Source organism: Mustela lutreola, chromosome 17, assembly GCF_030435805.1.
Source record: "Mustela lutreola isolate mMusLut2 chromosome 17, mMusLut2.pri, whole genome shotgun sequence".
In the NCBI taxonomy this organism is placed as follows: Eukaryota; Metazoa; Chordata; class Mammalia; order Carnivora; family Mustelidae; genus Mustela; species Mustela lutreola.
Genome location: NC_081306.1, coordinates 593,292 through 615,068, shown reverse-complemented (window position 1 = coordinate 615,068; position 21,777 = coordinate 593,292). Strand labels below are relative to the sequence as shown.

The 21,777-nt window shown below is 56.0% G+C and overlaps 2 protein-coding genes across 4 annotated transcripts; one reads left to right on the top strand and one right to left on the bottom strand.

Annotated features, from left to right (window-relative positions):
- Positions 1 to 4,540: 4,540 nt before the first annotated feature.
- On the bottom strand, positions 4,541 to 8,096 carry BCL7C (BAF chromatin remodeling complex subunit BCL7C). The gene is made up of 6 exons (XM_059154380.1): positions 7,867 to 8,096; positions 7,292 to 7,370; positions 6,857 to 6,965; positions 6,595 to 6,756; positions 5,301 to 5,386; positions 4,541 to 4,736 (listed from the first exon to the last, which is right to left on the bottom strand). The coding sequence occupies exons 1-6, from the start codon at positions 7,956 to 7,958 to the stop codon at positions 4,611 to 4,613; spliced, it is 654 nt and encodes a 217-aa protein (XP_059010363.1). The 5' UTR covers positions 7,959 to 8,096; the 3' UTR covers positions 4,541 to 4,610.
- A 2,384-nt stretch (positions 8,097 to 10,480) lies between these two features.
- On the top strand, positions 10,481 to 18,946 carry CTF1 (cardiotrophin 1). 3 transcript variants are annotated; one of them, XM_059154383.1, is made up of 4 exons: positions 10,481 to 10,585; positions 11,777 to 11,895; positions 13,990 to 14,409; positions 17,449 to 18,946. In XM_059154383.1, the coding sequence occupies exons 1-4, from the start codon at positions 10,561 to 10,563 to the stop codon at positions 17,485 to 17,487; spliced, it is 603 nt and encodes a 200-aa protein (XP_059010366.1). In that variant the 5' UTR covers positions 10,481 to 10,560; the 3' UTR covers positions 17,488 to 18,946. The 3 variants fall into 3 exon arrangements, with proteins under 3 accessions (XP_059010366.1, XP_059010364.1, XP_059010365.1); XM_059154381.1 differs by lacking the exon at positions 17,449 to 18,946 and having other exon boundaries at positions 13,990 to 15,038; XM_059154382.1 differs by lacking the exon at positions 17,449 to 18,946 and having other exon boundaries at positions 10,486 to 10,585; positions 11,780 to 11,895; positions 13,990 to 15,038.
- The last annotated feature ends 2,831 nt before the right edge of the window (positions 18,947 to 21,777 follow it).

Here is a 21,777-nt window from a genome sequence, read left to right as displayed (position 1 = left end):
ATACCCAGTCACAGCCTTAAACCAGTTAAAATGTCTGGGGTAGAAGCCGGGCATCAGAATGCCCCAGGTGGTTCCATTGTGCAGCAACGTTCGAGAACCACTGCCATAGGTCAGTACATCTTTTGGGTATTGCCAGGCAGCCACAGGGAGCCATGGGATATTTTAGAGCAGGGGAGAAGTTGATCAGTTCAGAGTTTATAGAAAATCAGTCCTTAGGAGGAAGGGAGTGTAAGTGTAGTCTGGGGTGAGAAAGGGCCTGGGGTCCTTGGGGCAGTGCTGGGTTCCTTGGGGCAGTGCTGGGGCCCTTGGGGCAGTGCTGGGGTCCTGCAGGGCAACCAGCCATCCCCGTTTTCCCGGGGTTTCCCAGGAACAGGACTTGAAATGCTAAAACCTGGGAAGTCCTGGGCAAACCAGGATGCTTGTTCACCCTACATCCTGTCCCCTGAATTAGTTCTGTCTCCCCAGATTTCTGGGGGACTGAAGTCATAGACTGGCTACATTCTAGAAAGGTCCTGGGAAATAAGCTGTCTGTCTTCCTAGGGTACACTCATCCAGGGCTCTGGTCCCCCGGCTTGACAGGCTTGTGCAGGGAGCTAGAAACAGGGAGAGGACTTGGACCTATCTGTTCTCCATCTGGCAGAGCATTCCTGGTCAAAGCCAAGTCTATGGACTATAGCCTGGAAATAGAAAGGAGCACACTATCGTACAGATGAGTTTCAAAAACATGATGCTGAGTGAAACAGATGCAAAGAAGTACGTTCTTATGATTCCACGCATAGAAGTTCTAGAAAAGGTTACCCTAATCAAGACAAAACCAGAACAGTGATTGCCTCCGAGGAGCTGGGCTGGGGGTAGCGGGTGGCGCAAGGGGCAACAGGAAACTTTCCAGAAGGGATGATGATGTATTTGGTAAGAGCTTGCATTATGCAGATGCATGCATTTGTTGAAACTCATGGAATCATACAGTTAATACCTATGCATTTCACTATGTGGATATTTTATTTCAAGGGACAAGACAAATCTGTAAATACTGGACCCTTAGTTAACGATGGGCATGCTGAAGGACTTAGAGGGAAGTACCCTATCGTCTGCAACTTATTTTAAGTGTGTCAAGAAAATAAGCTAGATTGACAGACGGATGGATTAGGAGATGTGATAAACAGACACAGTAAGATGTTACGGAATCTAGGTGGGGGGTATGCGGGTGTCACCTGCGTAATTCTTCCAACTTTGCTGCATGTTTGAAACTTTTTACCATAAAATATCCTAGACTCTATTTTCTTAACAAAGGACTTATACCTTCCTACCGGTGATGTAACTTATTGAAGGGAAACTCCAAGAAAGCAACAATTTTTTCCGTTTTGTTAATGCTTTATTCCCAGGGCCTAGAAGAGTCCCTAGCCAATAGTAAGTGCACAAGAAATACGTGTCGCTACAAATAAAGGAATTCTGCCCCTGCTGAGCCGGCAGACTGATGCCTCAGACGGAAGCCAACACGGACCATCCCAAGGCAATGCCTGATGTTCTCTGAAATGGGCACAGGAGGAGGCGGAGGGCATGATAACGAAGTCATGGGGAAGCCGAGGTTAGAAAAAAAAAAGAACGCGTCCCCCGGATGAAGAGAGGATGAGAGGGACACTCCTGGCGGAGCAAACAGCACAGTATGGTGAGAAACAGCACAGTATGATTATAAGCAGTTCTCAGGGGAACAGGGCAGAGGTGGTGGGGAAGAGGCAGGGGTAGCTCCATCCTGCCAGGAAGGAGGGTTGGCACCCAGGGCAGTACCAGGGGGCTTCTGAGACTGCCCAGCTGCCAGGTGGAGAATGGATGGGGGTGGGCAAAAGGGAAGCAGGAAACCCACCAGGAGGCACCTAGCAAACAGGAGGCCCTAAAGAAAGGAGCAGATGGGAGTGTTACTCAGGATAGAGACTTAGAGAACTCTGACTTCCAGGCGCTCTGATCCGGGGACTGAGGGGCCATTTCTGGGTGCAGGCGAGGGGAGGAACAGGTTGGGAGGAGGAGGGGCCAAGGGTCCGGGCATCCCAGGGGTCTCCGAGTCGAGAGGGAGGGCGCAGCACTTGGATGCAGAGACCTGGACGCCCTTCATTCCAAGAGTAGGTGGGCCTGGTAGGGAGTGTTCATGACGAGAAGAGCTAGGCCGGACAAGAGATGCTTAAGGGATCAGGAGGAGGAGAGACGGATGCGCCGAGGAGAAGGGGGAGCACTAGAGGCCAGCGCCTGAGAGCCACGGATGGACGGAGTTCCTAGAAGACAGATGGACACCGTGGACACCGGGAGGGGCTGCAGGGGGGAGGCAGGGAGGGCAGGGTAAGGTGATGACCGGGGGGCGTCGCCATGACAGGTGGATTTTAAACCAGAGCTTAAAACAGAGTGGATCACCGAGCTGAAGGGGGCTGGCCTGGGAGCGAGGACAGACGGCTGGGGTCCGGGACCAAGGGAGGGACAGGACCGGGGGGACTCGAACTTTAGCCTTTCAAGCGTGCTCGGAAATGGACTCTTCCTCCCCAGGCTCACCAACAGGCACGTCTCTGGCCTCTCTCCCTACACCCTCATATCCTCCTCTGTACCATGAGTCACATGAAAATAGCTGCTATTTATTGAGCACTCACTATGTGTCAAGCCAAGGACACGCTCTCCGTGTACTTCCTCATCTAATCCTCACAACACTCGCCAGGCTGATGTTACCAGCATCCCCAGTTTACAGATGAGAAAACCGAGGCCCAGAGAGGTTAAGTCACTCGGCTCAAGGTCACAACCAAATGAATGGAGATGCTGGTATCCAAACCCAGAGCCCGTGGTCTGGGCTTTGACGCTGTTCTAAGCCAACGAGGCACTCTATAGTTGACAGAGCCCTTGCGTGAACTCCTGGGATGACCGAGGGCAATACGGAGATGACCGCCACACCCCAAAAATGCTGCGTGGAGATGCCCACGGCCTCACCCCAGAACCAGTGCATGTTACTTTACGTGGCAGACGAGATGTTGCAGGTGGGATTCGGTTAAGGGTCCTGAGACAGGAAGTCTCCCGCACCGCCCAGGCGGGCTCCGTGCAGCCTCCTTTGAAGAGGGAGGCAGGAGAGGCAGAGACAGATCGGAAGAAGCCGCGGAACATGGGGGAGGGGTGCAAGTCAGGAATGTGGAAGAAGCTGGAAAAGGCTGGGAAACAGACAGTCCCCCACAGGCTCCTACAGGAACCGGGAAAAATTTCCTTTTCCTGCTGATACCCTAACTTTAGCCCGGTGAGACTAATTTTGCACCTCTGGTCTCCAGAACGGTAAGATCATGAATCCGTGTTGCTCTAAGTGACTAAGTACGTCTGTGGTCACCTGCTGCAGCAGCAAGAAGAAACGAACATACACGTCACTGCACGTCTGCTCCGCGGGCTCAACCATGACAACCCTGACAGCCGCTATCAGAAGACAGCCCTCCATTTCAAACAGTCTTTTAAAGTTCCAGTTTGGTCCCTCTGAACCTTTTAACCTTTGTTACCAGTAAAAAGAGGGCTAAAACACCTAACTCTAACACTTTGCCAGGCAGAGTGCATGTTATTTGAAGGTTCCCACAAACCGCCAGGGCAGATGAGGCCTAGTGACTGCCCCCGTTGCGCAGATGAACGAACCAGGCTCAGAGAGGGATGCAGAGAGCCACACACCTGGTGAGTGACAGAGCCGGGATTTGAACTTCAGACCTACCACACCGAGGTTCCCATCTCACACTCAGCCTCCTCAGAGAAGCCTTCCTGGATAGCCTCAGCAAATTCATTTATTCATTCATTCACCAGTTGCTATCACTGCTCTATGCCCAGTGTGGTGCTGGATGAGGCTGGGGACCAAGAATCGACCCTCAGGAGCCCAAAAGCTAGTGGGCAAGGCAGTGGCATCCCAAATGAGCCGTCCCAAACAGCCTGATAAACGCCAAGACAAAGAGGAGGAGGCACAGCGGGTGGTGGAAGCCCAAAAGAAGGGAAACTGATTGAGCCAGGGGTCCGGGAAGACTTCCTGGAGGAGGCGGTGATTGAGGAGAGGACAAGTAAGACTCAGCCAGAAGTGTGGGGAGGGGCTCCAGTGGAGGGATGGCTAAGCAGAGGCAGGGGTACAGCTGCAGCTTCTCGAGGGCGAGGCACAGGCTGGGTCATATCAGACCCCAAAGTCCCTCCAGGCCTCTGTGTTCCTGTGTATGATCCTGCGTATGAACAGGAATCAAGGTACAGGTGCCCAGAGCTTTGGTAATTGCTGGGCCCGGGGGCGGGGCAGGGGGGCTGAACGGAAGAAGGGGGTCCTGGGATTCCCAAAGAGGAGGGCTGAAGGTCAGGAAGGGTGAAAGCTAAGGAGACGGGCGGGCGGAGGCGGTCTGGGGAGGCAGGGTCTGGGCTTGGGCTCCCGTTCTATGTCTGACTCATGGTATGACTATAGGAAGGTGCCCTTAGAGCCTCAGTGACTCCATCTGAGAAGTGGAGCATGAGACAAAGCTGTCTCCAGAGACCCTCCCCAGCCCTGACGGGGAAATGACATGACACAAAATTACAAAAGGGTCTTTATTTGTAAAAAGCCAAAGGGGCCCTTGGGGCGACAGGACAGGCAGGCCGGCTTCTCAGGGGTCAGGGGCATTTGGGCAGATGCGCTTGAGTGGGGGGGCGCCCTCCGAATCCTCTGTGTCACCCTGGGCTGCCTCGGGGACAGGTGGCACTGGCTCAAAGACGGGGTAAGCTTCAGGGGCCTGGAGAGGAAGGGCGGACAGGCGTGAGCTCCACCCAAACCCAGGAGTGCCGCCTCCTAGCCCCTGCCTTCTCCAACGCCTCCAGCGCACTCCCCTCCTGGACCTAGGAGTCTCGCCCAGGCTCGGGGCCCCAGGAAGCAGAGGAAGGAGGCACCAGAAACAACAACACCGTTTGGGGGAAGAAGGTGATACTGCTATTTCTGGGAAATGCATCAAGGTAGTCCTTGTGGGAAAAGTCGGAAGCTGTGGGGAACGGACTCTCTTAAGCTAATATGACAGTTTAGGACTAAAATAAAGTAAGAAATAAAATAAAATACTTGGAGGAGCACCACGATCTTTTCAGGCTTTTAATGGTCTTAAATCTGCCCCGATCCAGCCCGCAGGACTTTGTCTTCAAACACCCTTTCCTTTTCTGTCCCCAGAACCCGGCCTCTGAGACTTGAGCTGTGCCTGAGGTGTCCACTTCCTGCCTGGGCCTCAGGAGTACAGCCCCCCAGCCTTCCGCTGCCCCAGAGCCCCCACTGCATCAGCGACCCAGGAGTCCAGCCTTCCGGCCTCTCTCACCTCAGCCTCCAGCAATTCGGGAACAGGCTCCTCCTTGGTCAGCATTGGGGGTTCATCGGTGCTGCCTGCAGTTTCGGCCCCAGGATCTGGAACATCAAGTGAAGAGACATTCCCTGAGCAGCTGCTCTGTACTACAGCACAGACCCGGGGCCAGGGGATGCCGAGGAGGACGCCGAGACCCTGGCTGCGAGCCAGGCAGAAGCCACAGGAAGGACATGGAAGCGGGGTCTCGACGTGGTGAGCAGGATTTGGTCAGGGGGACAAATGGGACACATCTGACGTAGATAGGACACAGGTTTAGTGAGCACAGATTGTGAGGCTGGACTCCCTGCGTTCAAATCCTGACCTTGAGCCTGTGACTTGATTCCTCTGGGCCTCGGTTTCCCCATCTGTAAATGGGGATAATGAGGAGTAATTCCCACAGGAGACCGTGGTGAGCATGAAATGAGATGTTACGGATAAAGCCCTTAGCAGAGTGTCCTGCCCTCAGCACCGGCTCAATAAATGCCTGTTGTTGTTCTCTTAGTAAAGGTGTGATCGAGACACAGTCCACAGGCCCAGGTCATGGTATTGTTGGAAAGGAAGAAGGAGACCGGCAGGGGTCACTCACTGGGCCCAAAGGGCAAAGTGGAGGAGTCAAAGGCCATAGGGAGCCACTGAAGACTTTGAAGCACAAACGATCCTGCCAGACTTGTGCTATAGAAAAAGCTGGTCTGGCAGCTGTGTCAAGGAGACCCAGGAGGAGGCTGGAGCCAGGCAGGGGTGAGAGATGGCGCTTGTAGACCCACGTGGGAGGTGGTTCAGACCAGGCAGGGTTATAGTACGGATATAAAACACGTTCAGTGCTTAGAAGGGTGTCTGGGACACAGACACTTAGCTGTTCTTTTCACGTCCTAATCACACTGAAGAATATCACTATTACTTACTCCTCAACAAATATCAGCTGAGCACATTCTATGTGTTCCACGCTGTTCTGAGGATTTAGGAGCAACATGAGCCCAAGGTTCAGAAACCGGACATGACGTGGGAGCCGGGAAAGAGACTGGAGTAGCAAAAACAATAAAACTAACATGGAAATCTCAGACAGTGGTTAGTTATCTAAAGACCTAGAGAAGCCAGATGAACGAGACCTTCACAGGAGGCAGGGCGGCGACCTTCTGTAGGAGGCAGGGAAGGCCCCCGGGAGGGAGCAACACAGGAGGGGAACAGGTAGAGGTGGAGGTAAGCCGCTGGGTTCAACTTTGCAGAGGACAAGACTCAGAGGAGAGGGCTGCCGGGAGTCACCTGGTCCTACCTCTCTCTTGGCCCAGCCTTGGGGGCTGAGCATCCTCTGGGACCCCTTCTGGTGGTCCAGCAGGTGACACAGGGCGGCTGGGCTGGGGGGTGCCCCCAGGGCTGGGTTCGGTGCCCTTTTGCAGGGAGCCTTCCGAATGGAAACTCTGGTTACTGTTCTCATCTGTGGGAGCAAAAGCCGAGGGGGTTGGGCCTGAGGGTCCCAAGCCCCTTCCCCACTTCCCCCACACACCGCCCCCGAAATCCCAGGATCCCTAACATACCATTGAGATCCAGCAGGATGAGAGGGCCACCCCCTCGGGGACTGGCGCCCCTGCCCCGCCGCTCCCGGCCTCGGGATCTCTCTCCCCCACCACCTGCCCTCCGACGCTCCTGGGGGTTAGAGGGATAAGGGTCAGTGACAGGTTTTCAGTTAGTGCTTGCAAAGCCCTCCAGTGTACAAATAAGGAAACTGAGGCAAAGAGAAGCCAAAGGCCCTGCATCAGGTGACAGTGGTTGGTACCGTGGGTTAGGTCTCGAACTCAGGGGTCTGAAACAAGAAAAAGGGAGAAGGGGGTGGAGTTGCCAGTAATTGTTAGCATCTGTCTTGGCTGCTGCGTTTGAGGTCTCGGAGCGGGACTGGAGGTGGAGGCCAGGGTTGGGAGGGGCCCGCCTGAGGTTGCACAGATGAAGGGCCTAGTGTGGGAGAGTCTGCTCACCTCCTCCTGGGGGTCCACCACTGGCACCCACTTGAAGATACGAAGGGAAGTGTCGCCCACAGTCACCCAGCGCTTCTCCCTGTGGGAGGGTGGGGGCACTGGGTCAGAGCTCTGAGCAGAGAGCCCTCCCGCAGGAGCTGAACGCAGACGGGGAGACCTGCGGAAGGGGCGGTGGTGCGGCTTTGCTAATGGGGCATAAAGTCCGAAGAAAGAGGGTCCTGCAGACCCCAGGCCAGACACAGTGGCGTCTCTGGGGAGAGCGCATGGCTGGGGGCCATAGCTCTGCAGACCCCTGGGGCGTACGGGGGAGAAAGGCTTTGGGCCCGGCCGGGAACCAGAGGAAGAAGATCCTGGGCACACTTGAGGGAGGAGTGTCAAAGCCTTAGGGGGCGGGGCATAAATGAGGGTAAGGCTTGGGAACACGCTTTGTAGACCCGAGGGTGTAGCCAGAGGGGGACGGAGCCCTGGAGCTTCAGGGAGCAGCCGGGGGGCCCCCGCGGGCGAAGGGCGGGTAGACGCATCTGGGAGAGAGGGGTCCCGCCGGGTCCCAGCCCCGGCCCCGGGGCAGCGCTCACCATCTCCGGACCTTCTCGATGGTCGCCATCACCTTCTTGATGTCATCCTTGGCCCGGCTCCGGGTCTCGGCCCGCACGGTCCGGCCGGCCATGCTGGCGGGACCGGGGCCGAGGCCGAGCCCGCGGCTGGGCCGCCTCCCGTCCGGCGGGCTCAGGCTCGGCGCCAAGCCGGGGCGCCGCTGTCTCGGCCCGCCGTCCCTCCGGGAGTTGGCCGCGCCCTCCCCCGCTCCCCGACGCCTCCGCGCGTCCCCGCCTCGTTTCCTGCGGCCGCGCCCCGCCCCGGCCCGTCCCCGGAGCGGCGGGGCGGCGCGGGCGGCCGGAGCCCAGGCCTGCAAGTCGGCGGGCCCCGCCCCGACCGGGCCCGCCCCCTCGGGGCGCCCCCGCCGCGCAGCGCCCCCTACCCGCCGCGGGAGGGAGGGTTGGGGACTGCGCGGCGCCGGGACTCGCGCGGCCGGGCCGAGGAGCTGCGTTCGGACCACGTGGGCACGGGGAGGGGGCGGCGGGCGCGAGAGGGTCCCTGTCCCAGCCCGCGTCGGCCGCGCGGGGGCGACCCGCGCGCCGTGTGCACCGCGTGCGTGTGTTCGCTGAGCGCCCTGACCGACCAGACGCGGCGGATCGGAGTAGGGGTCTCCACCTGCCAGGAGGGCTAACGCGAGAACGACAGGCCGGACCCGGTGCAGACGAAGAACTGGAGCTTCTGGGGGACTGGAACCGGGTGGAGGGTCTTTGGGAAACGGGCGGATTTCTGGAGAAGCTGAACTCGCACCGCCCAGCGGTTCTGCTCCTGGGTCATCAACAACCGAGAGGAACGCGTGGGCATGAGCCCCGAGAGATGTGTCCCCGGAGGTCCATAGCACTGTCGATAACGGCCTCAAACTGGAAACAGCCCGTCAAGAGTAGAGTGGACGCGGAATTGAATCCTGGTCGTACGGTGGACACAGCAGAGAGTGATGTCCCGCACGACGGGGGGATGTTTCCTGAAAGGAATCGGATACCACTGTATACGCCGCGTGATTCCTTCCATATGAAGTTCAAAACAGACAAAACTGATGAATCGGTGTCAGGAGAAGTGGTCGCCCTTGAGAGAGACAGAAAGGGAGCTCTGGCCCTGCCCCTGTTTAGTTTCTTAACCGGAAACTGATTAAGATAGGGCTGGTCGCTCCTCCCCCACTGTATTTACTTTGAATATTCACCAAACTTTGAAAATTCACCAAATTTTCCCTGTCTATTATACCTCAATAAAGCCTTACTTAAAATGAGTGTGATTTGGTTGAGTTTATTTAAATCTCTATTTGCCAGCAGATAATGACCTGTGTTGCTATGTGTGTGTGTCTCAAGGGTTTGGCTCTCGTCTCTGTGTGTTTTGGTGTGATTACGTCCAGAGGGGTAAGGTGTAAGGAGGGCGACTCTGACCGAATTTCTGGAGCCAATTTTGCTCCTGGGCAAAATCCCAGCTCTTCTTGTCCAGTGACCTTGGGCGCCTCACTTATCTCTATTCCTTCAGCTGTAATATGAGAATAAGTTAATATGTAACTCCCGGAACAATGTGCCTTGCACATAGTAAATGCCCAATAAATAGTCACCGTTCATAAGTGCCTCTACCGTTCATGATTGTCGCCCCGACCAACAGTCTGGCTTCAGTTGTTCCTCCTATGCTCTCTGCCAGTTAATACCTTCCTTTACTCTGGCAGTCGACTGCTCATGGTAAAACCCTCGCAGAAACACAGGACTCCCAGTCCCTTCACTCACAAACCCTAGTACCTTCTGTTGTTGATGGTCACCTCCATCAGACTGTGAGCTCCTCAGGAGGCCAGAGACCAAGGCCTCCATCAGACTGTGAGCTCCTTGGGAGGCCACAGACCAAATATGGATTTTCTCTGGGTCCCAGAGCCCGGGACGAGTAGGTGCTTGGGAACCACTTATGGGTATAAGTGTGCACACCATCCACAGTTTATCTGCACCTGCTCAGTGGGGTTGATATATCGGTATGAACCCCTTACCTGTCTCAGAAGTGTGTTCCAGGGTGAGAATGAAAGTCTGTATGCAGTAAATGTGTGTACTTCAGAGGGGGTTCTCTTACTGGGCCTGGTAAGGTGAAGTGAGCGGCTGCCTCGTCTATTCCCCTTCTAGTAGACGTGACAAGAGAGGGGAGCAGAAAAGTATCTAAGATAGGCCAGGAGGTATGTGTCTGGGCAGGTGTGGCCCAAGCCTGAGGGCCCTCAGCGAGGCCTCTCTCGCACCCAGCTTCCCCCTCCCCACCCCCAGACGGAAGGGAGGACCAGCACATTCCTGTCTTGCCGGCTCCACCCTCTTATTCCGCTCCCCCTAACCCCAGCTTTCTCTGAAAAGAAGCTCGCTCACTAAGCCTGGCCCCAGGTCAGAGCCTGAGCCGCCTCCTCCCGCCGGTACCAGGGCTGCCTCCCAGGCCTGGGCACACCCAAACTCTAGGTTTTGAGCACACCACGCAACCTGCCAACCCTCCTCAGGCCCCTTTCCCGACCGACCATGGGCTGCGCAAGCAAGGAGCTGAGCTCAGAGCCAAGGAATCCTGCCTGGGGCGGGCGGTGGGGCGGGGGGAATTGTTTGGGGTCTGAGCCCTGATTGGTTGCGCCCGGACCACGCCCCTACCCCTCTCCCCCTTCTCCCCCTGCGAAAGGGGGGCGTGTAGGCAACCGGGATCAGCCAGGGGCCAGCATGAGCCGGAGGGAGGGAAGTCTGGGTAAGGGGCTGAAGGGCTGGATGCCCAGTGCCCGAGGGGAGCAGGGGTCAGAAGGGCTGGAAGCTGGGGTCTAGGTCCCCACCACCCCCGGGGCCGGGAAGGGAGCGGCCTGAGCGGGGGAGAGCAGGGCCCCGGTGTCAGGTAACGGGCGGGTGAGCTGCGGGTGAACTGTGGGACAGGACAAGCACCGGAGTTTAGCGGAGGCCTAGGCTGTGGCTTTAGGGCCTTGGGCTAGGGTTTAGATCACAGGTTCGAGTACACCTTGGGAGAAAGGACTGGGGTCGCAGGTGGGGCTGGACGCCGGAATCCTCTGTACTGGTAGTACTGGGAAAGAATCCGAACTGCGGACCGGAGGGATAGAGTTAGGGAAGGAAGTCTTTGGGCCACGGGAGCTAATGAATGACAATAGGAGACGAAAGTCGAGGCCATTAAGGATAGAGACTAGCGGTGGGAAACTCCGGCGCGGGGACGGGGGGACCTGGGGGGCGGGGCGGGAGTCGCCGGGCCAAGACTACATTCCCCGGCATGCCCTGGCACGTGCCCTGGAATCTCGGGAAATGTAGTCGTCCTTCCGGGGCTCTACCCCCCAGCGTAGGCCAGGGAAGGCCAGTCACTGATGCCGCAGGGGTCCTGGCCGGCGTCCGCACAGACTGTCCTTCCGGGAGGACGTGGGACTTTAGTTTCCCAATCTGTAGAATGGGTTTAAGGTATTTTTCCAATTTGGAGTTCTGTGCTTCAGTGATGTTAAATTTCACCAAAATCAGTGAGGTATGTGGATATGTGAAACCTTCCCTCAAAGGACTCCCAGCCTAAGGCCGGTTCACACAGATAAAAGAGACATTCAAAAACAACCTTGGGAGTATAAACAAATGGCCTTAAGTAAAAGAAAAAAAAAGGCAATTTAAGGGAGAGGTGAATCCAGAGACCACACTAAGGAGGCAATATTTTCATTTGGCTTTAATAGGATTTAACAGTGATTTGGGGCCAGGGAATACATTTCAGGCAGGACAACTGTTTCACAAATGTTCGGTGTCTCATTTACCATCAGTTGGAATGGGACAAAGGCTGCCTGGCTTGAAAGTTGGAGAATTCAGAGCAGAACTTGTGGGTTCAGGAAGGAAGAGCCAGCCTGCAAGAGTAGTCAAGGAGCAGGGGTCTGGGCTGCCTTCATTCCTCCCCCTCTTTCACCAGAAGATCCACAGGCTGACTCCTCCATCTCACCCCTTCCCCACTTGGAGGCCAAGATCCGTCAGACACACAGCCTTGCCCGCCTCCTCACCAAATATGCTGAGCAGCTGCTCCAGGAATATGTGAGTGGGGATGGGGGTGCCAGAGGCCTGAGGAATGGGGGAGTACAGATCACAGAGGTTCCTGACCTCTAGTTTTTCTGACCTCATTTCCCAGATACAGAAGTTGGAGCAAACTGGAGGACTCTTCTGTGCTCCAAATGCCCCTCTGTCTGCCTCAGCTTGGAGGTTCCCCCCACAGTGCGTTAAGACAGGCTGAAAGAGTGAAAAGAATCCTGGTCTGGGAGTCAAGAAACCGAGGTTCCAGGCTTTCTGTGATCTTGTCACCTCACCTCCAAGGGCCTTGGTCTCCCCAGCTATTAAAGGAGACAGTTTAAGAAGATGAGTTGTGAACTCTTCTACCTATGCTATGCAGAGAGACCGAGAAGGGTTTCAATTTAAGGCTAAAATTCTAGCCCAAAGGGGCGCCTGGATGGCTCGGTGGGTTAAAAGCCTCTGCCTTCGGCTCAGGTCATGATCCCAGGGTCCTGGGATCGAGCCCTACATCGGGCTCTCTGCTCAGCAGGGAGCCTGCTTCCCACTCTCTCTATCTCTGCCTGCCTCTCTGCCTGCTTGTGATCTCTGTCTGTCAAATAAATAAATAAAAATCTTAAAAAAAAAAATTCTAGCCCAAAAGGGGACTGTAACAGAGGAGGGGAATTTGCCAATGTCTTTGGTTGGGCATAGGGCCTTGTCCAAGGAAGAGGGTATTTCCATCAATTACTCTGGTGTAATGGAAGGAGGGTATAGTTTTGATTTGGAAATAGACCATAGGCCTGCTAACTTACTTGGCCTTGGGCACTAATGGTAACATGAAAAAATAATGATGTAACAGTTATGAAAGTGGGATAATAGAAAGAACTAACTTTGTGGTGCTATGAACTTGGTTCAAAATCCAGCTGGGGGGGGGGGGGCGCCTGGGTGGCTCAGTGGGTTAAAGCCTCTGCCTTCGGCTCAGGTCATGATCCCAGGGTCCTGGGATCGAGCCCCGCGTCAGACTCTCCGTTTGGCAGAGAGCCTGCTTCCTCCTCTCTCTCTCTCTGTCTGCCTCTCTGCCTACTTGTGATCTCTGTCTGTCAAATAAATAAAATAAAATCTTAAAAAAAAAAAAATCCAGCTCTGTCCTTTCCTAGGCGGACCTAGGGCAAGTCAGTTTACCTCTTCAGCCTCCATATCCTCATTTGTAAAATCAGCATTATCATAATCATCATACGTATTTGGAAAGATTAGGAATAGTGTTTAAAGCAGCAAACAGTGCCAATCCAGAGACAAGATGTTAGAAAGGGATAAATGGTATTGTTGTGGCATTTTTACAAATTACAAATCTCCTTTAATGTGTTTGTTCATACAACAGTTATTCATCGAGCCCCTGCTGTGTGCCAGGCACAGAGGTGTTGGGGGATGGGGGCGGGGGTTGGTGAGAAGGACCAGGCTTCTGCAGTATCTTTGTGATTCTCAGGAGATCCCTGGTGGAAAGTCAGGCCGGGACCTGATCCCCCATTTTACAGATGACCAGGCCGACTGGGAGAAGGGAGATGGTTTCGCATGTAGCTGCACAGCTAGCAAGTGGTGGAGTCCGGGTTGTAAAATAGCATCGAGGGTATCGCTAACATCCACTGTGCTCCCCAGGGGGCCAGCATTTGCCTGAGCCATTTTAACATGCTCATGGCTATCCTATTAAGTTGCTACTTCGTCTCTACTTTTTTAAAAAGATTTTATTTATTTATTTGACAGGCAGAGATCACAAGTAGGCAGAGAGGCAGGCAGCGAGAGAGGGGGAAGCAGGCTCCCCGCCGAGCAGAGAGCCCGATGCGGGGCTCGACCCTCAGACCCTGGGATCATGACCCGAGCCAAAGGCAGAGCTTTAACCCAGAGCCAGCCAGGCGCCCCGTCGTCTCTATTTCAGAGACGAGGAAACAGGCGCTGGTGCAAAGCCCACTTGTTGTGGTGGTTGTGGTCGTGGTTGTTTCGGAGAATCCCAAACACAACAGCTTTGCCGGGAGGAAGGCGTCCTCGGGAGGGGTGAACCGCGGCCCCCGCGAGAGGAGGCGGCGGCGGCGTGCAGAGGTCCCGTCGCGCCTCGGCGCCCGCCCCGCACTGACGGCCGTGTCTCCGCAGGTGCAGCACCAGGGAGACCCCTTCGGGCGGCCCGGCTTCTCGCCCCCGCGGCTGCCGGTGGCCGGCCTGAGCGCCCCGGCTCCCGGCCACGCGGGCCTGCCCGCCCCCGAGCGGCTGCGGCTGGACGCCGCGGCGCTCACCGCGCTGCCGCCGCTGCTCGACGTGGTGCGGCGCCGCCAGGCCGAGCTGAACCCGCGCGCCCCGCGCCTGCTGCTGCGCCTGGAGGAGGCGGCGCGCCAGGCCCGGGCCCTGGGCGCCGCGGTGGAGGCCGTGCTGGCGGCGCTGGGTGCCGACGAGACCCGCGGGCCCCGGCCCGAGCCCGCCGTCGTCGCCACCAACGCCGCCGCTGCCGCCCCCGACGCGGGCGTCTTCCCTGCCAAGGTGCTGGGGCTCCGCGTGTGCGGCCTCTACCGCGAGTGGGTGAGCCGAACCGAGGGCGACCTGGGCCAGCTGGTGCCCGGGGGCCCGGCCTGAGCGCGGGGCTGCAGCCCGCCGTCCGCCGCTCTGCGTCTCTGTGGGCTCCTGGGGGGCCCCGACTGTCTCCATCTCTGTCTCTGCTTCGCGTGCCCTCGTGTCTCTCGCGGACCTCCCGTGCGCCTGCCTCTTCCCGTGGCCATCACTGTCTTGCTTTCCCGTCTTCCCCGTGGCTTGGGCCTGCCTCGGCTCTCCTGGATCTCCGCCTTCACCCATCTCTGGGCGACCTCTCTGTCTCCCTTTCCTCCGTCTCTTGGCTCTCCTTGGCCCCATGGGAGCACGGGCCTCGCTCTGGCCTTTCCTGGCCGAGTGGCAGGGCTACTTCGGACAAATTGCCGCCCCCTGCCCGCAGCGTCAGCCGCCCTGCGGTGCTCCCTGCCCCATCGGGCCCTTTGGACGCGCCCTGCTTCCTGCTCCCTCCGACCTCCTTCTCCTCCTGCTGTGTCCTTGCACCCTCCCCCCCCAAGCCAGGTCTATGGAGAGAAAAGATCAGCAGCTTAAAAGAGTTTTATTTCGGAGAATAAATTAATTTTTTGTAAATAAAATGTTTAAAAATAAAAAGAACACTAACGTTACCAGTATATATAGTTGTTGACAATGGCCAGACACCTTTGAGGAGAACAGGATCCTTGGGCCACAGCCTGGTCTCCCAGACATACCCCAAAGCCACACAATATCAATAGGAGTTTCACAAATGCCCCCAGGCCAAGGATAACATCAGTCGCTCTAGAACAGGAAGTGGATGTGTCCCGAGCAGTAAACATCTGGAGGAGTCCTGACTTTTCAGCCGGACTGCCATTGATCGCGAAGTGAAGTCTCTCAAAATGGGAAGTTGGAACGGAGGGCCTAGGCAGGGAGGTAGACTCGGGAGGTAATGAACTCCAAAGAAGGGAGGGAGGCCTCTCTGCTCAGAAAGCACACAGCTTCCCACAGGAAGTGAGGTAGAGACCAGAAGTCCTCTGCAAACTTCCAGGAGCAGGACGGTCTGAAGCAGAGCCCAGGAAGGAGACCCACTGTCCTCTCCCTGCAGAGTGCAAAGTGAAGCCTCTTCAAAAAGACGCTTCTTTCCACCCAGGATGTGGGCAGCCAGGACCCCTGGATTGAGAACCCACAAAATGATATGCATAGAGTCCCCCCCAGATCCGGAAGGGAGGCCATAGGACCGAGGCAGGAAGGGCCCAGGCAAAAGGGACTTGAGGCTTACTTCCTAGGTAATATCCCCAAATATGCACCCCCTGTCTGCTAGACACGCTGTGTCTCCTTTCTTGCCAAGAAGCAAGGCAGAGAAGAGTCCACTGGGAAAGAAGCGTGGCAGCCTGACAGGACGTCCCACCTCCCCTATCCAGGGTACTTGGCCTTGAGCAGAGCCAAGTCCCTCACAGCTCGGTCTGTCCAGTGGCCATATTCCCGGGTCACTACATAGCCTCGACATTTCCTCTCAAAGGCTGAGGCCCCGAAGGGGACAACCCCGAGAGTGTCCTCTTCAGGGGGGATGGGCAGGCCCAGGGCGGTCATGATGGCAGCCATGTTGCCCAGCAGGCCTTGGGCCCTGAGTCTTGCAGCCCCGAGCTGAGCCAGCAGGATGGGACTGCCAGGGTTCAGGTCTCGCTGGTCGTCCCCCACGAGCTGGAGGTGCTGGGTCAAGGCCAGGAAGGCCCCCTGGGCATGGCTCAGCCGCTCCCCGTCACCCAGGGCATGCCAGGTCTTGAAGGAGACGGCAGCAGGAGGCAGGCTGCTGAGCTGAAGCTCGGGGGCTGAGAAGCCAGGGTCACTGAAGGGGCTGCCCTGGTGCTGGAGCTGCACGAGAGACAGAGACAGGAGTGCAGGGACTGAAGTGGGCCCCTGGGGCTCCCCCTGGCTTCACATCTGACATCTTCCCAGGGGGAGCTGGTGGACATCTCCTAGCACAGAGCCTGGGCTCTGTAATGGCCCAGTTTCATGTACAAGTTGTACCACTTTGAATCACAGCTTCAGTAATTCCCATGCATCAGTATTCTTGTGCAAACATAAGAAGTGCTACGTAGAGAGCACTTAGCACAGCTCCTGGCATACAGTAAGGGCACGGTAAGCCACTGTTTATAATATATTAATGTCATAACACTAGGATTGTATCATTTATTATACTATTTTCAGTCTAAAGAATTGACAATGTAATTAGAGTCTCTATGGTTCTTTTTTATTTGTGGCATTTAGTTATTTACGCTTATTAATTTGATTATAATTATTAATAAATAATTGTTAACATTATTAAATTAGTTGAGTGCCTTCTCCGTTAAAGTTCTGGCCTCCACAAACCTGGACCTATAGAATCTTGATGCCCACTGATAAATCCCCAAATTGATAGACCATCTAGTCCTCCGTTCCTATCTCACAGGTGAAGAAACTGATTCAGGGTACCCAAAGCTAACCAGGGAATGGCGGCAGTTATAGGACTAGAGACTACATTTAGTAACTTCGCATGGGCCTGGAATATAGTACTATGGAGAGTCACGAATCCTGGGGCCTCTAGGGGCTAGGCAGACCGTGTAACTTGGGGAAGAAGGCAGAACTAAGATGGGGTAGGGGCCAGAAGTGTCCCTGCGCTTGTTGGAGACAGGCAGTCGTGTTCAAAACTTGAACAGGTATATCATGGCCCAAACAGAAAACACCTGTGGGTCAGATTCAGCTGGCAGGCTGCTAGTCTGAGCTGCTAGACAGCAGTGGGGGGGAGCCACAGACCAGGGTTAAGATCCTGGTGCTGCCAGTGATTTAGCTGTGTGACCTTGAGCAAAGTTTTCACCCTCTCTGAGACTCAGTTTCCGTATCTGGTTATGACTCCGTCTCTCCGAACTGTTTGAGGCATCTGTGGGGGAAGGGGATGCGTGCCTAGTGCAGCATCGGGCTCAGGTAAGCACCCAGCATGAGGTCTTTCTGTCTGTGCCGCCTCTGAGTCTTGTAATGGTCCTGAAAGGTGAGCAAAAGCAGGACCCCAATTCCATTCTGCAGGTGAGGGAGCTGAGACGGAGAGAGAGAAGGAACAACTAGCCCACAGTCACCCGCCATCAGTGACAGTGTTGGAGTGAGTCTCTAGTGCACGGAGCCCCTGAACCCTCGGACTTGTGGAGGAAACGTCTCCCGACCTTGCTCTGCTTCCGCTACCCGGGGCTGGGCCAGGAGGGCGGTGTCCCTCTGCCCTTGTCCCCTGCTTGTGCCCCGTGTCACTCACATAAGTCTGCAGCAGCGCTGACGTATTCTTCTGCATGTAGAGGGCCAGGCTGTAGGCCTGACGGATGGGCTCAGCTGGGGAGACGGGGGCCCCCGGACGGAGGGGCGGCAGCAGCAGCAGCGTCAGCAGGCAGAACGGGGCTGGCGGAGGAAATCAGAGGTCAGCATCCAGTCCCCGAGCCCGCCTGCTGGTTCATTCATTCTCTGTCGCAACTCTTCCCACGGGCACAGCCCTTGGCCTGCAACAATGGTGTGTATCCAAGTCGGGGCCGCATCACCCTGTAAGGAGATTCTTTCCAGCCCAGAACGTTCCACGGGACCCCAGACCCGATGTGTTCAACTTCCTGCTTGACCGTATTGGACACCAGGAAGTGTCTCAACTCAAAGTCTCCAGCACGGACTCCGGTTAGGCTTCTGCCCGCCCTCCAGCAGTCCCCACCTCAGGCAGGGGCGCTTCCACGCTTCCCTTTGCTCAGGGCACAATCTGGGATCCTCTTCGAAGCCTCATTCTCTCTTGCTGTCCACACTCACAGCACAGTAAACCCTACCGGCTCTGTCCTTAAAAGGGAGCCAGTCCAGCTCTGTGTTTCTTGGTCTGAGGGCTCATGACAAGGAGACGATCATTTTGTGAAAATTCATCGAGCTGCACGCTTCCCGAGTTGGGTACTTTGCTCTTTGTTCTTCTCAATAAAAAGCCTTAGAAGTTGACAAGAGGCACTGAGCACCTACCGGCCGCCCCTTCCGCGCGTGGCCGCCCCTTGGGCCCCGGCCACCAGCCCTCCTCACCCAGGAGCGTCCTCCCACCTGTCCCTGCTTCTCCGACCCTTGCCGGCCTCCCCCCCCACAGCCCCCAGCTCAACGAGGTCCCTCCTGTGCCTGAATTCTTCACACAGTGCAAGGGAATAAACCAAAGCCCTTCGGTGGCCTGCAAAGCCGCGCCCCTCCGTACTGGCTTCCCATTCCACTCCCCACCCCAGGCCTTTGCCCTTCCTGGGCCCTGCCAGGACCACCCCAAACCTTTCCCGCCACTGGATCCTTCTTGTTCTTCGGGCCTCAACTCAGATAAGCTGTCCTCACCTCGTATCAAAAGCGCCTCCCCGGTCTATAGTCTTCAGAGACGTTTGCGCTTTAATTCATTTCCTTATTTGTCTGCTTGCTTGTTACTGTCTCTCCCCCTAGAATGTTGGCTCCAGGAAAGAGAGAACCTGCCCTGATTCATTTGCTGCTGGTTCCCCAGCACCTAGCACGGAGCTTAATAAATATTTGTTGAATGACGGAACGCTGCCGTGAACATCCTTATCCCAAACTCTTTAGGCACCTTTGAGAGTGTACTCATTTTATTTTATTTTATTTATAAAGATTTTATTTATTTGATAGAGATCACAAGTAGGCAGAGAGAGAGAGGGGGAAGCATGTCCTCTGCCAAGTAGAGAGCCCCATGCGATGCGATACAGGACTCGATCCCAGGACCCTGGGATCATGACCTGAGCCGGAGGCAGAGGTTTTAACCCACTGAGCCACCCGGGTGCCCCAAGGGTGTGCTCATTTTAAATTTGAATAAATGCTGCGAAGTGTCCACCTACAGCTCAGGCCCAGTTCTCTTCCAGTGGGAGGCTCAGAGGGGGTTACCTAGGGTCCCGAGCAGGAGGCCATGGAGATGAGAAGCACATTGTGATGGTCTCCTTTGTCCCCTTCTGCATTCCTGAGTTCCCTAAGTTTAGAACGTAAGGGAAGGCTGAAAGCAAAGGCCTCTTTGTTCATGCGTTCGTTCAAAAAATTGACTCATTGCGCTCACCTTCTGTCATACTGCCTTGTAATGTACTTATCTTTTAAAAAAGAATTTATTTATTTGATTGAGGGAGAGAGAGATAGAACACGAGTGGCGAGGAGGGGCAGAGGGAGAGGCAGAGTCCCTGCTGAGTAGGAAGCCTGATGTGGGTCTTGATCCCAGGACCCTGAGATCATGACCTGAGGAGCCGAAGGCGTTTAACCAACTGAGCCACCCAGAGACGCCCCATAATTTACTTACTTATGATGATGATGTGTATGGTCTGTGTGCAGAATGAAATCTCCATGAGACCATAGCTTTTTGTCTGTTTGTTCACAGCTGTATCCCCAAATGCTTAGAAAACTACCTTGCACCTCAATAATGCTTGAATGGATGAGTGAGTGATGAACAAAACCTTCTGTGTGTAAGGATTTGGAGGTTCCTAGCATGCAAAGAAGCAGCCAGGCACATGAGTCCTAAGGGCTAGAGACCCTGGAGGGTACCTCTTCCCCTCCTGGTCGCTAGGCCCTGGAGCTCCACACACCCCCTCCCCCAACTCACCTAGCAGATAGCTCATGCTCTCTCCTTGGCTGCTTCCTCCTCCAGTCTCTGGATGCTTCTGGGGCACCTGTCTTCCCGCCCCTCAGCTTTATACCTGGGCTGAGCGCTGAGGCCGCCCAAGAGGGGGGGAAGGAGTCACACGCTAGAGCGGGGGTGTGTTGGGGAGGGCCGCACAGGTGCAGAAGCCCCAGAAGCAAAGGACAGGCTGGGAGGGGGACACGGAGGTGACACCCTAGTCTTCAGCAGTCCCCAAACTCGACCTTAAGACCTGGTTGTTGGGAGGGAGGGGTCAAAGGAGCGGATTATCGGGGGACAAAGGGGCCGCCCTGCTCCCTGCTGCTCCGCACGTCCGGGATCCAGTTACTGGGAGAAGGCGGCCTCCTGCTCCGCCCCCACTGGGACCCAGGCATTGGGCCTGACCTCCGAGGAGTTTGGAAAAGGGATGGGAGTGGTGGCTTGTGAGCAACTTCACTCACACCAAGGTACCTTAGACACAGGAGCGTGTGCACATCTCCACACACACGTTGGCACGTGGGCGCACACCAGATACGTGAACACACTCACATTCAGTCATTTAGGTAGTACTGACGCCCACTGTGTGCTGGTCCCTGTTCCAGGGGCTGGGATAGAACAGGGAACAAGTCGGGGAAAAATCCCGCCCCTGGCTCAGGAAGCCTGGGTGGCTCCGCTGGTTAAGTGACTGCCTTGGCCTCAGGTCATGATCCTGGTCCTGGGATCGAATCCTGACTCAGACTCCCCGCTGAGCAGGGAGGCTGCTTCTCCCTCTCCCTCTGCTGCTCCCCCTGCTTGTGTTGCGTGCTCTCTCTCTCTCTCAAATAAAGATATAAAAATTCCTGTCCTCACAGAGCTCCCACTCCAGTGGGCCTGGCCACCTGTGTATGGGACCACACACACTGCCAGGACCACAGGCCCTACAGACGGAGGGTGCAAACACGTGTGCACGCAGATACAGGCACACATGTGCTCACAGAGCCACACCCAGAGGCCCTCGCAGAGGCACATGCTCAGAGCAGACAGGTCCATACGTGGGTGTACACACACCACTGTCCCGTGTGTGCACACAGACACACGTGCAGCTGGAGGTCAGGACTCCTGAGATCTGGGCCAGTAGTGGCCCTCTGCCCAGACACAGCACATACAGACACACAGACACACACCTAAGGCCCTTTCCAGCTGGGGAAGCCTTGCCACTCAGCGGGGTGGCTGGGTTCTGGTCCCCCTTCACAAGGCCCCCAGTCTCTCCATAAGGGAGCATTGTTTGGTTCTCAGCCCCTGCCCGCACACTGAGTCAAAGTGCTCAGGCAGAGCTGCCCCCAACCCCCATACTGCTTCTATCCAGTCGTGGGGATGGAAGACGGCTCTACCTTCCTCCCTGGTGTGAAGAAAGAAGGCCCACAGCTTTCCTGCAAAGGCAGGAGATACACCTGTTCATTCACTCACCCATGTCTACATTCAATTAGCCAGTTTCGATGGGACCTCTACTGTGGACTGGCATCAGGGTGAGTAATAAGACGGGCTGGGTCCCTGCCTCGTAAGGGTGCCCAGTCCAGAGACGGGACACCAGCAACAAGTATGTGAACTGATAAAAACAAAATTTCCTGGGGCGCCTGGGTGGCTCAGTGGGTTAAAGCGTCTGCCTTAGGCTCCGGTCATGATCCAAGGGTCCTGGGATCGGGCCCCGCATCGGGCTCTCTGCTCAGCGGGGAGCCTGCTCCCCACCCCTGCCCCCCACCTCTCTGCCTACGTGTGATCTCTGTCAT

What these genes read in the sequence shown, in the direction of transcription:
- BCL7C (XM_059154380.1), bottom strand. Translation starts at nt 7,958, where the DNA reads ATGGCCGGCCGGACCGTGCGGGCCGAGACCCGGAGCCGGGCCAAGGAT. An exon ending in ATCGAGAAGGTCCGGAGATG is followed by an intron (nt 7,371 to 7,866) that starts GTGAGCGCTGCC and finishes ACCCTCCCACAG; the next exon opens with GGAGAAGCGCTGGGTGACTG. An exon ending in AAGGCTGGGCCAAGAGAGAG is followed by an intron (nt 5,387 to 6,594) that starts GTAGGACCAGGT and finishes TTGATGTTCCAG; the next exon opens with ATCCTGGGGCCGAAACTGCA.
- CTF1 (XM_059154381.1), top strand. Translation starts at nt 10,561, where the DNA reads ATGAGCCGGAGGGAGGGAAGTCTGG. An exon ending in CCGGAGGGAGGGAAGTCTGG is followed by an intron (nt 10,586 to 11,776) that starts GTAAGGGGCTGA and finishes CTCTTTCACCAG; the next exon opens with AAGATCCACAGGCTGACTCC. An exon ending in AGCAGCTGCTCCAGGAATAT is followed by an intron (nt 11,896 to 13,989) that starts GTGAGTGGGGAT and finishes GTGTCTCCGCAG; the next exon opens with GTGCAGCACCAGGGAGACCC.